Here is a 13,529-nt window from a genome sequence, read left to right as displayed (position 1 = left end):
ATCACCTTTTAACAACAAACATGAAGCCATAAGTTTGTTGAATATTGTATGCACCTTCTTCTGGTATCTTCTAAAGTGTCAACATTTGGAAGCAGTTCCTCTCCCAATACAAGCCATATCAAATCATCCACATTAAAATTTGTGTCTTCAGGGAAAAAGCAACAAAATAAGAAGAAATGTTTGATTTCTTTGCTTTGCAAGTAATCATAGCTCAACCTTATCAAAGGGTAGACTTCCAACGTACCTTCTTGGAAGTAGATGGAAGTTTTCAGTTGCTTAGCCGCATCTTCCCACAAAAGTTGGTCCTTGCCTCGTAATGCCCTTCCAAGTGTAACAATTGCTAACGGTAAACCTTTACATTCCTCAGCAACCTCCCTAGCCAATTTGTCGTCAACAACAACATCACCCACATTCGATCGAAACAGATCCCATGAATCTTGATTCGATAGCCCTTCAACTTTGATATTCTTTTGGGTATTCAAAGCATTACAAATATCTTCGCTTCTGGATGTGAGTAGAACTTTGCAAGACTTCTGATCATTTTGGAAAGAAATTCCCAAATCAGCCAAATTCAGATTATTCCATATATCATCCAAGATGACAAGGATTTTCTTTTCCTTCAACCTCACCCATAACTTTTCTGCTCTTCCAGAGTTGTTGTCGGAGGCAAAGTTTTCGATTCCCAATTTCACTGCTAGTTCATCTTGAATTTTAATCAAATCTGGGTTTTGGGACACAGTTGCCATCACAACCCTGTCAAAGAGTTGTGGATTTCTCATCACTTGTTCTCCTACTTCTTTGATCAAGGTGGTTTTACCCACTCCTCCCATCCCCCACACCCCGACTCTGTTGATCTTCCCATCCTTCAATGCTTCGATGATTTCATTCTTAGTAGATTCTCTGGATGGAAAAGCCTGAAAATCTACCGAGGGTAGCAAGCCAGGAAGAGATGCAGGATCTGATACACAACTGGCGCTACTGTAGCTTCTCCCTTCGCATATGAGTTCCTTCACCATGTCGATCTTCTCGTGTGCCTCTTGGCCTAGATAATAACGAGCCAAGCGCCACCAGCCTTGGAACCACCTATTGATATCTTTGGATGCACGAATCAATGCTGGCGCCTCACCTTGAATAGTGGTCACCTTATTTTGCCACCTTACAACAATTGGTTTGATCGAATCCCCTTTCTCCTGAGCTGTTTGGACATGTCGTTCAATGCCATCTCTCATACTTTCCAAATCAGCTAATTTTCGTTCAAGGATTTGAACATTTGTCTTGCAGTTAAAAGGATAACCGACATGAGTCAGGATACAAGGAATTGAGCAACTAATAGCTTCGCTAGCAATCGATTCCATTACTGTACCTGTTGGATAACGAGTTGGTTAAAAACTAAATTGAGTTAAGCGTCCATATATATTTAATATTTTCATGGAAAAGAAAAAACGACAAAATGGGTTGTATAATAGAATTTTGAAAGAAAGTAACGAAATTGAAACAGAAGATATCTATATGGAAGTTTTGTTGAAGCAAAAAAGAAAAAAACAATTCAGCTTCTTTTGAAGAATTGCATGCAATTTTAATTGTTAATTCTTTGGCTGTCATAGATATTCAAGAATATAAATATTTTTCTAAAAATGAAATGAAAACCAGGAAAGAATAGTTTAGCTAGAAGAAGAAGACTTACTGAGCACAAAGGATCACAGTGTTTCGTTCTTCAGCAGAGGAGTGCAGAAGTTGAGAGAGAGAGAGAGAGAGAGAGCAAACTTTATAAAGGACTAGTTCTAGATCAAAAGTTGACAGTTGCACTCCAAAATGAAAATATCAATTTTAGACCTTATGTTTAATTTCCTATCAATTGCACTCATCTTGGCTCTATTTTATGTTTTTGACAATTGCACTCCAAAGATGAAAGTCATTCTAAATTGACTTTCCGTGGACATTTTCAACTATAGATTTATTTCCTCAACTTACAAAGAAAAAAGAAGATTAATGTTGGAGTGGCCTTAGTGGGGGACACACAAGGGGGACATCTTGACATGGTGGCGCACACATGCCTATAGATGTGTTTTCTCCAAGATATGATTAAAACGCATTTACGGACATGCACGCGCCACCACATCAAGTTGTCCCCTGTTGAGGTCACTCTTGCACGACTCAAAAAAGAAATCTATGGTTACACTGCATTACTCTCTCTCCCTCCCTTCTATCTCTCTCTCTCTCTTTCTCTCTTGTTGAAGAACGACAAAGAAGCTCTCTTTCTTTCTCTCGTTGAAAAATGAAGAAGAAGAAGAGAATCTTTTCTACTTTTTGTTGACTGTTGAGCACAACTAACTTTTTGTTTTTTTAGAGTTGCAAATATGTCAACGGAATGAAAATAGGATTTTTTAAGTGATGGATTGCAATGGGAGAGATCTTTTGCTCACATAAAAATCAAATTTGAATTCACATAAATCGCGGCAGATCAATTTTGCAATCGATCATGGGTGGTGTGCAACTAGCCACTTCCACACTTATGCCATAATGATCAATTTTTTTATTTTCTTTACTTAAATCTCATATTAAATTGTAAATACAAATTGGAAAACTGAATTTGACTCTTTATGCAACACCATGCAGTTTTCTTCGAACTTTCCACTTAAACAATTGGCTTTGCATTGGAATAAAAAATGGCTTTACTTTCCACCAAAGCAAATAATTACTTAATCATTATCGTACTATATAATGACAAACGGTGGTTCAGTGGCTCCACACGGCAATATTACTGTTCCCTTGAATTATTTAGGAGAATTACTAAAACGGGATTGCTTTTCTTATTAATTATAAGAAAATAATAAATTTTACAAAATTTATCAAAAAGAATCTAAAACTTGGTACTATGACCACGGTCCGGGTTCTTGGAATTATGTGAAAAAAGATGACTAAGGTTAATTTTAGTGGGGGACGTTGACCTCACCTCGTGGCATTCAAAAACATGATCCGATGCCATATGTTTGTACACGACGGTATTCTATGAACATAGAAAAAAAAATTAAAAAAATTATTATTTTTTGTAATTGAATTTAATTCTAAATTTGGGAGTTCTATGAAACTTTTTTGAATCTGAGTTTTTCAATGAAATTTAGAGGGATGTGGTGTTAGTAAGGTTTCAAATCTCACCAAGTTAGTAAGGAACGTGTTTTTGAAAAAATAAGATGGGAAGCTTAAAACGTTGGACAGTCCAACATGTTCTAGTAATACGTTAAAAAAATATTATTTTTGGGTAGTTATTATCAAAATTAATTTTGTTTTGTTACTAATCCCATTATTTCAGTACGAAAGCCTTCTTTGGATATGATCACATACATCGGGTTCTATGGTAATGCAAAATCAATACCACATCAGTACCGTCAACTGTTCATATTTTTATTAATCTAACTGATGAACCCAATATATGGAGGGATAGTAGATCATGTATCATCCTGAGAGAACAATCAAACGGTTCATATTTTTTTATACGAATTAATAAATTCATTGCTTCTCTGGATATCAAAACCATAAATTGGGTACTTCGGATATTAGCTTTTCTTTTTTTTTTTTTTTTCTTTTTTTCTTTTTTTATTTTATTTGGATTTCAAAGTGTTAAACTCGTTAATTTTTGGATTTTATTCATAACCAAAAATTCATTAATATATATATATATATATATATATTCAGGAAATATAGAGTCAAAGACAGATTCTTCGTCCTCTTCAACTTTAATATCTTTCTCCTTGAACTTTCATATGCCTCAAAAGAAAAATCTTATTTTCATTTAATATTGTCAAGAATTATAATTTTTTGGGCCTTGGACCCCATGATTGTTTGTCCAGTTATTGTGATTGGTTATTTTTTAACAGTAAATTTACCCTCAAAAAGGAAAAATGTCTATGAAATAAGATAAAAAGAATTGGTTCATGAGAATCAACATTTCGTATATTGAACCGTTGATTTAGAAACAAACCAACAGTTCTTTATAAAGGACTGATTCAAAGTGAACCAAATGGATATTTTTGAAAGTCAGGCTTATGTTGAAGGACGATGAGGAAGCTCTCTTTCTCTCTTGTTGAAAGATGAAAATTTCCTCTCTTTTTGGTTGAAGAGGAAGATGGAGTGTGACTAACTGTTCTCTTGATTTTTTAAGTGATGGGAAGCAATCAGTCGAGATCTTTTACTCACAAAATAATTAACATGGGATTTATAGATTCTCAATTGACCAATCGCATGAAGCTTAACGGGTAGTTTTGTATATTGAGTAAGGCCACAATACAAGAGGGATGGGTTCATGTGATTGATCGATCTGAGATTCTATGAAATTCAAGATTGACTTTTCTAAGAGCCACTTTTTTTTCTTTTTTTGATAATAGGTTATAGGTGGTGTGCAATTAGTTTATGGCTAATTTATCTAATACCCCCTCATGATCGTTTCTTTTTTCTTTAGTTTAATCATATTTAAAATGTAAATAAAAATTTAAAAATTGGATTCGACAACTTAAACAATGCTGCTTAGTGTCCTTTTAGTTTTCCCACTAGAAAAAGTTGGATTTGCTTTGGGAAAAATTGGCTTTACTTTCCACCAAAGCAAATAATTACTTAAATAAATCTATAGTTGGTGATTCAGATGCCCTACGTGGCATTATTGTGTGTTCACATCCTAACAATTATTGTATTACATTGATTCCGTTTTAAATAAATCTATGGTCGTTGATTCAGAGACTCCACATGACATTATTGTGTGTTCACATCCTAACAATTATTGTATTATACATGATTCCATTTTAAATAAATTTACAGTCGGTGATTCAGAGACTCCCCATGGCATTATTGTGTGTTCACATCCTAACAGTTATTGTATTATACATTGATTCCGTTTTAAATAAATCTATAGTTGGTGATTCAGAGTCTCCCCATGGCATTATTGTGTGTTCACATCCTAACAATTATTGTATTATACATTGATTCCGTTTTAAATAAATCTATAGTCGGCCATTCAGAGACCCCAAACGGCATTATTGTGTGTTCACATCCTAACAATTATTGTATTATACATTGATTCCGTTTTAAATAAATCTATAGTCGGTGATTCAGAGACTCCGCATGGCATTATTGTGTGTTCACATCCTAATAATTATTGTATTATACATTGATTCCATTTTAAATAAATCTATAGACGGCCATTCAGAGACCCGAAACGGCATTATTGTGTGTTCACATCCTAACAATTATTGTATTATACAATGATTCCGTTTTAAATAAATCTATAGTCGGCCATTTAAAGACCCCACACGGCATTATTGTGTATTCACATCCTAACAAGTATTGTATCATACATTGATTCCATTTTAAATAAATCTATAGTCGGTCATTCAGAGACCCCACACGACATTATTGTTATTCCCTTGAATTATTGAGGTACAAAAGTCTCGTTAGGATGTGATCACATACATCTGGTTTATGGTAGTTCAAAATCACTACGACATAAGCACCCACTACGTCATAATGTGCCAAAAACGACTGCCCCTACAATCGAAAAAAAAGTCGTTTTAAAAGGAATGGTTTTTTAAAAATGACTATCCAAGACAGTCGGAAAAAACGACAGTAAAATAGGGATAGGTAAGATAGGGATATAGCGACGATCGGCGACTGTCGCTTTAGGGTATTTAAAAAAAAAAATTTACACCTGCCCCCCTTCACATGTTGCTAGATATTGGAGATACCCCTATGTTTTGACATTGATGACCTAGACCCCAACTAACAGTATAAAAAGACCCAAATGCCCCTCGTCTTCAACTTTCAAACTAAAAATCATTCTGAATAATTCTGAAAGGGCTTTACCTTGTATAACTTGGAGGAGGATTGAATGAAGAAAACATGATGCCCTCCACACATTTGATCTCTTTAGAGGAAGTTGAGACCAATGGATATTCCACATAATTTCTTGCAAAAGTCAACTCCTATATATACTGATCCTGGAGTAGAAGAATGGCACATCATGTAGGGAAGTCAATATTGTCTTAATCCTTCAAAAATGTATTCCACTCATACACATGCCATGTGTGCACAGTCTACATAAGGAACTACAATTTTTTAGCGTAGTGGTGGTCGTAGTAGCAACAACGACAATAAAACTTACTTAAGAGACTGAATGACAAGAAACGTAGCAATAATTATTCCTCAACACACCTGTAGGAGTGATAACTTGCTTCTCAGTGAATGGCTATTGGTCAGATTTCAGAAAAGGGAAATATTAAACACAGTGCACATATGAACTTTGAATAACTTCTATGGCAGAATATACCAGACGAATAAGCCTATCCGAATAAAAGACAAAGTCATGCTTTGTTATTTCCCGGTCTCAGATTAGTGAATGCATCCCTCTTATCTGTTGCAAGGGATTCGAGCATGAGCATAATTACACCAAGTACTTGAAGAAAGCAGAAGGAAAGAAACAAACAAGAATTTCTAATGGGTGAAGACTCAAAATTGGGGTGTGTTTTGTGTCCATGCTATAATGCACATGGCCAATCTAGGCATCAACTCAGATAGTGTATTTAATTGCCATTCAACAATCCCTAAAAAACCCGACTAACATGACTAACATTTTAAGTGCCCCATCTTTAGCCCATCTTCTCTGCTCGCATGTATTAACAATCGAAGGATTTGCTAAGATTGATGATAAGGATGGTGTTTTGCTATGAAGGCAGCCAGGACTGTAACGGAAGAACAATAGAAGAAGCCATTAATATATAAATAATTTTCAATAGCAATTTAAGGGAGCTAGGGGTTTTAAGACCTCTAAGCTGAGTTACGATTTTTATCATCTCAACAAACTCAAAGATCAGAGATGAGGCTAGGGAGATGGAGGTGACCAATAAGTTCACTAGACAATGTAAGAAGGTAAAAAAAACAGGCAGATTCGCAATCAATGCAGAAGAAGAACAGAATTTGTGGGGTGAATTCCTATGAGTAACCTAATGCAAAATATTATATCTCTAGTTGTTTAGAATAAGGAATTACATCATGAGGTTGCCAACACATGACTCTGTTCACTAATTAAGAACTTTAGGTATTCAGCCTCATTATACCACCAACTACAGGATGCATGTTATAAATTGTATATAATACAGCATATCGTGGTCTCATTAGTTTTTATTTAATATTAGATATAGTGAAGGTATAGTATGATCATCCAACAATCAATAGAATTTCAATTTCTAATGAAAAGAAACTCAAATATAAATTTACCTTTTAAGAGATGCAATAAATTCTTTTTTTGATAGCTTCTTCATTTCCACTAATTCTTTCTCATAAATATTTAGCTGCAAAGAACACATAAACCTCATTAATTAACTAACAAATGACTAAAAAGTTCAATTGTAACCAATGGAACTGTTAATCGACAATAACATACGGGGAAGTTTTGTTGTTGCGCTGGTGCCCCAATACTTAAGAGAAGCCAAATCATAAGCCCTAGCAGCTTTCTCTTCTATTTGATAACTACCTATTAAAGAATATATAATTACAACAACAAAATATATATATATATATCATATTTTAAGTTTGCATTGAAAGATTAAGAATCGAGAAAAGTAGTAGGTACTAAATGCATGAAACATTAAAATTTAAAGAACAATAATAATCGATAAGGTAGGGTACTAAAATACATGAAAGATAGTAATTTTAACTTACCCCAATAGACTACGAGAAATGAAGAAGCAACCAGTATACCCATGATAACAAACCAAAATAGTTAGGAAGCCGTAAGAAGGATATTTGGAAAACCCTAAAATCAATTTTTTTTAAAAGAAAAAAGGAAAAGAAAGAAGTTAGAGCTAGAATGTTTACTTTGGCGCCCTTTCCTTGGCTGTCCCTCTCTTTTATATCTGTTATCCCATATATGGGCTTCATATTTTCTTGTCCATCTGTTCCTACTAACACCAAAAATCCAATAAAAAGTTCACTTCTTTTTAATTTTTTATACATAAACATAGTATGCAAAACTACACATATGCACCAAAATTAATAGGTACTTACCGTGTTACAGCCCGATATTGCGAGCTTCTTCTTTCTCCAAACGGAAGGGAGGATCTTAGTGCAAGTGGAGTTAAATTACTTTCACCGTTAGAAGCAAAGTTTTGGACTGACTGAGGAATGTAGGAGGCATTGTGATCATAGAGGGTAGTTTTATCTTGGTTAAAGGCAGAAATATTAAAATGTTCCGATGGGTTGTCAGATTTTGCAGCTGCCAAAAAATCATCGTCTCCAGATTGAAGGTTGATTAAATTCCACTCTGAAAAATCTCAGTAAGTGTATTAAGTGATAAAGAACATTAAGAGACCAACAAAAGAGATAATGATTCAATAAAAAATTAAGGAATTACTAATTAATATCCAATGGAAGATGAGATAATCTGGAAAACAATCTTGTTTCTTATCAATATCAAACTGGATCTTCTTGGTGTTAGTCCAATTGGAACACTTTCATCATTCAAACACTTACCAGCAGTAGAGTTTTCAACTTGTTGAGGAGTACAATATGAGGGGTTGTCAAAATTTGTGGATTGATTTTGGTTGAAGATAGCCCAAAAATCATCCTTAAAAACTTCATTCTCTATAAATTGGGACTTGACTAAATTCCAATTTGAAAATTTCAAAAAGAGTAATAATAGATAAAAATAAAAAAAGTAAATAAATATTGTAATTGCACCATTGAATATATAAGAAGATTTTCTTGGTGGTGCAGGTCCAATTAAATTATTTTCATCACTATTTGGAAAAAAAATATTTAAAAATAATATGTAATTGCTTTCATCATCTCATTTAAACGCTTACCAACAGTAGAATTTTCAATTGGCTGCGGAGTATAACATGAGAAGTTCTCAAAATTTGTGGGATTATCTTGGTTAATGCAGTCAGGTCATCTAGAAGATCATCCATATCAATGAGTTCCTTGTCGCCGCGTTTTGAGTCAACGAAATTCCACTCTGAAAATTTTCAGTAAGAGTCTTAATAAAAAAAATATTAAGATAAAAGGAAGAATTTAGGATTAAATACAAATTAGGGATATCCTAACATTAAATGAAGATATTAGATGTTAACAATCTTTAAAATCATGGATAACAGAAGTATTACTTAAGAAAATGTACCAAAACAGGTGAGTTTGCATTTGTAAAAAATTAGTCCAACTACAATTCCAATGTAGCCTCACACACAAACAGCCTAATTTAGATATTTGGAAGGTGACAATATATGCCACTAATTTCTTTTAGTATGCTCGATAAGGGATCTAAAAACCTGCCCAAGCATACAACACACACCTATCAGCTTCAATTTATTTGATAATACAAACGATTAGACCTTTTTCGTTGCACAGTCATACACTTAAATAAAAGCTATTACTCACCTCATCGATCATTGGTAAAAATTCACTTGCAGGTTGGAATAGATTTACCTCCTTACATTACATACAGGAGGAAAGAAGATCAGCAATATGTACAGAGCACAACTGTAACTTAATAAGAAAGGATGAGAAACCAGGTATTATTGCTACCAAGTATGACATCATTGGCCATCAATCAGTCAGTATAATTAATCTTTTTTCAAGATTGGTGGCAATCTATAACAATCAAATACCAGAAAATACTGCAAAATAGCTATAGATATAACAATACATAGATTTATAGTCCTGAGAACAAAGTTATCAAAGATGGGTAACCTCAACAAGAAGTAAAATTTCATTTGCATTATTTACTGAAGGAAAAAACTTATGAACAATTAATCTAAGAGAAAGACTACAATTGGTATTTATTCAAAATATAAAACTATACACAAAGAGTAACAGTTTACTTTTGAAAGGGGAAATTTGTTTATGTTGCTGACCCAAATAGTTGGGATAAGGCATTATGAAACACTCGAAGGAAGAAACACAGTTACACAGCCATACATACTTGCATTCAAATAAAGCAAAAAATGCTAACCTTAACATGTACAACGGAATAAAAATAGGAATCCACCAATTAATCTATAATTTCAACTTCATTCAAGGTATAGTACTCAAATTTATTACCCATTTTTGTTCTGTTTTTAGGGGTACAATTTCATATTTAGATTTCAGCTATACATATATGCTTTATTACTACCGATAGAACATCAAACAAAACAATTGACATAAAGAGAAAAGAAAGAAACTCACTTGTATTTTTCTTCCTTCAGCTAGCATTAGGGGGTAACTTCTTCCTTTTGCACACAGAGCAGTCTCTCCACATCTCCTGCGATAAAAGGATAAATGGTTAACCATTTTTCCTTTGTGAGGGGGCAAACCATCCAGAGAAAGGACTCTATTGTCCCACTAAGGTGAACATATTAAGCAACCCATGTATACTTGTAATTAAGATAAACCAGCCATAGTTCAAAAAATTTAAATCCATAGTGCAATTTATTAACAAGAAAGCCAATGCATCTGACTTGGAACAACATGTGACACCCATAACTTTACCATACGATCCCATCTCAGATTTAGAAGCACAACAAACGTCTTGCCACGAATGCATTAGCCTTGGAACAGGCCATGCAGAAGCTAAGTAAGAGATAGTTTTCCTAACTATTGGCTATATGTTGATAGAACAACCCAATAAGCATAAAAATTAAGTACAAGAACAAAAATTATGCAAGACTACCAGCTACAATTGGAGAGGAAGTAAGCTCAGAATAGATATTTTGCCAAGGCTGGCCAAGTTCCTCCTCAATAAGAGACATAGCCACATCATCTAGGAATGAAGGAACCTTCAATTATCATTAAACATAACTCAATTAGATAAGGAAAGGATAACAAGAGAAATTTGGATGCTGATTAGACAAGTTGAAATCACCAGTGTAATTGTAAAGCTTCTAGTACCAAAATAAATACTTGTTTGAACAAGTTGAAATCACCAGTGTAATTGTAATTTCTTTGAACAAGTGACGTGAACTTACAAGATGGCGTTGATCAGGGGACAGAGCTGTATCAGTAACTGTCCATCGCAAGCTTTTGGCCAAAATTTCCTTTTGAAGTTTCCACCCATCATCCACGTTGTATATTCTAATGTGGCTTCCCTATTTAAAAAAGAACAAATAATATCACTTTTGTAGGTCTTAACATAAGCAAAATAAAATTTCCACATAAACAAGTCATTTATTTTTTTCCTCTATGTATCACATCATGTATATTTGAGAACGTGAATTCCAGATTCACATTGAAACAAGACAACTTGTTTAAAGCAAAAAAAAAAAAAAAAAACAAAAAAAAATACAAAAAACAAAAAAAAAAAAGTTAAAAGAAGAATTTCTACTGGATTTCGAATGTACCCTTAAGTATAAGACCTTAAATTTGCTGAAGAATTCATAATAAGACGAGCAACTCCAATCGTAGCAGATTGAGCATTTGAAGAAGGGACAAGATCATGCTTTTGATCTTTATATCACTCCACACCTACAAAATGGAAGAGTGGTTTAATTATAGATTCCTATGACAAAAATTAAAGGCTTTGACCACAAGTAAGAAGTGGCAACATATAAATTTTCTTTAAGTGCTTTTGTTTTCTTTATGCTTCATTATGTGATTTCTAAGGAAATAATCAGCTTTACTTGGAACGCAAAGTTGTAAGGGTCTGAAATTATCTTATAAAGCCCACATACCTATATATACTTTTAACAATCTTTCATCCTTCATAAGTGCAAACATCAATTCCAATTCCTACGGTGATCCATTGAAAAAAATCACAAAGTAAGCCCATTATCAATTTCAATTGAAGATTAGAGACAGTAATACAATTACTAGGAGAAACATAAGTGGTCTTGGTTTATAAACCATAAATAAAGTACATATTTTTGTACATATACAGTTAATAATCCCCTCTTTTAGGATTCTTAATCAACATTACTGATAAGCATTGGAGAGCAAACAAATATCAAGAACATTAATACGATGTTGGAGTTGTGCACAAAAGCAAACAAAACTCTAGGACTCACAACGCTAAATATTTCACTAAACAACTTGTACATTCTTCTGCCTTAGAAGTCATGCAATGTAATACTATTCTAGGGAAGGAAGTGCTGACCTCATTGCAATGACTTTGTAGCCATTGATGGAAGACTGAATGTTTAAAGAGATTTGTCACAGCACGAATGCCAGTTAAACGGTTTGTTGTCAATGCCGGAGCTGTTATAACTTTCTTCATTGTATCCATCAAGATATCTGGTAAGATTGTATAACCTCTACATTAACTATTAAACCCAAAAAATAGAGCTGTGATGACTGATGACAGACACATGAAACACCAGAAACTATAAGCACCACAGCAACTAATCGGGTTGAGAATCCCAAAATTACAAAATATTCAACAAGACAAGCTTCAATTCGAAGTTATATTCTAGGAAAAGCATCAGATCCAATATTAGTTAGCAGAAAACATTTGAAAACATTTGAAACCCTAAATTAATTAAGGAAAATCTAAGATTCAATAAAAAACTTCAACATACCTGAAGATTCGATCACAAATCAAGTAAAGGGAGGGAGATCGAACAAAGCCCTAAAACTTTCGATCAAACGCCGATCGATTCTGTCCTAAAACTTGCAAATTGAAATTTGATTGCATCTTCAAAATCATAGATCTGTGAGTGAGAGATCGAGCGAAGATCTTTCGATCAAACTCCAATCAATTTCTTTCCAAAAAAAATAAAAATCCCATCGATTTACTTTCCAAAATGAAAAAAAAAATTGATCGATTCTGAGAGAGAGAGAGAGAGAGAGAGAGGGTGTTGAGTGAGAGAGAGAGAAACGCTAGATCAAAACTTAGAAAGTTGATCTTCTAGATCGAAACTTAGAGAGTTGATTCGAGAGAGATTCGAGAGAGAGATCCGAGATGAGCGACGGATTTGAGTGGTTATCCAGTTTTTTCGAGAAGATGAGCGACGGATTTGAGAGGTTATCCAGTTTTTTTGAGAAGATGAGCGACGGATTTGAGCGATGGATTTAGAATAGTCGCGTGATAGTGAGAGGAGATATAGAGACGAGTACAGAGTGAGAGGTGAGAGATGAGACGATGGCGGAAGTCGATGGTTCTGTGCAAATTTTTTAGAATGGCTATCGGCACCCCAATTTTTACTTATTACACCTCAGTTATTGAAACGACGCTTAAACAACAGTAAAAAACTGTCGCAAATAACGACGGCCTTTAGCAGTCTTTTTTAGCGTAATTCTGGAGTCGCAATTAACACAATATGACGTAGTGACCGTACAACAATTTATATTTTCATTTATCTAACTGACCCCCACTTTATAAAGGGATGGTAGATCATAAACCATCATGATTGAACGATCTTAACCGTTTGGTTAGAAGAGTACAACAGAGACTGCCTCATCAAAAAGTGGGCTCTTAAATAAAACGGTTGGATCTATTTGTATGTCTTTCGAGGTCTGTTACACAATTAGTTTCAAAATTGATGCAATGGTATTGAAATTAGGGTTGTCAACGGAAC

General features: G+C 34.0%; 1 protein-coding gene and 3 long non-coding RNA genes across 5 annotated transcripts; all 4 read right to left on the bottom strand.

The window, feature by feature from the left end:
* Positions 1-5: 5 nt before the first annotated feature.
* Positions 6-1,838, bottom strand: LOC147386920 (disease resistance protein At4g27190-like). Of its 2 annotated transcripts, XM_086423934.1 has the most exons (3): positions 1,685-1,838; positions 245-1,363; positions 6-145 (listed from the first exon to the last, which is right to left on the bottom strand). In XM_086423934.1, the coding sequence occupies exons 2-3, from the start codon at positions 1,353-1,355 to the stop codon at positions 9-11; spliced, it is 1,248 nt and encodes a 415-aa protein (XP_086280060.1). In that variant the 5' UTR covers positions 1,356-1,363; positions 1,685-1,838; the 3' UTR covers positions 6-8. The 2 variants fall into 2 exon arrangements, with proteins under 2 accessions (XP_086280060.1, XP_086280059.1); XM_086423933.1 differs by having other exon boundaries at positions 6-1,363.
* Positions 1,839-5,683: 3,845 nt separating this feature from the next.
* Positions 5,684-7,517, bottom strand: LOC147386919 (uncharacterized). Its single transcript, XR_015172114.1, has 4 exons — positions 7,427-7,517; positions 7,261-7,334; positions 6,199-6,397; positions 5,684-5,984 (listed from the first exon to the last, which is right to left on the bottom strand). It is a non-coding gene; the product is annotated as an uncharacterized LOC147386919 (long non-coding RNA).
* Positions 7,518-7,842: 325 nt separating this feature from the next.
* On the bottom strand, positions 7,843-9,068 carry LOC147386918 (uncharacterized). Its single transcript, XR_015172225.1, has 3 exons — positions 8,847-9,068; positions 8,050-8,305; positions 7,843-7,946 (listed from the first exon to the last, which is right to left on the bottom strand). It is a non-coding gene; the product is annotated as an uncharacterized LOC147386918 (long non-coding RNA).
* A 58-nt stretch (positions 9,069-9,126) lies between these two features.
* On the bottom strand, positions 9,127-12,950 carry LOC147386917 (uncharacterized). Its single transcript, XR_015172034.1, has 5 exons — positions 12,531-12,950; positions 12,110-12,246; positions 11,688-11,745; positions 11,358-11,481; positions 9,127-11,105 (listed from the first exon to the last, which is right to left on the bottom strand). It is a non-coding gene; the product is annotated as an uncharacterized LOC147386917 (long non-coding RNA).
* Between the last annotated feature and the right edge of the window lie 579 nt (positions 12,951-13,529).

Source organism: Akebia trifoliata, chromosome 14 (genome assembly GCF_017979445.1).
Source record: "Akebia trifoliata isolate Shusen 1 chromosome 14, ASM1797944v1, whole genome shotgun sequence".
Taxonomy (NCBI): domain Eukaryota; kingdom Viridiplantae; phylum Streptophyta; class Magnoliopsida; order Ranunculales; family Lardizabalaceae; genus Akebia; species Akebia trifoliata.
The sequence above is the reverse complement of the archived record's forward strand: the minus strand, read 5'-3'. Positions and strand labels throughout refer to the sequence as shown.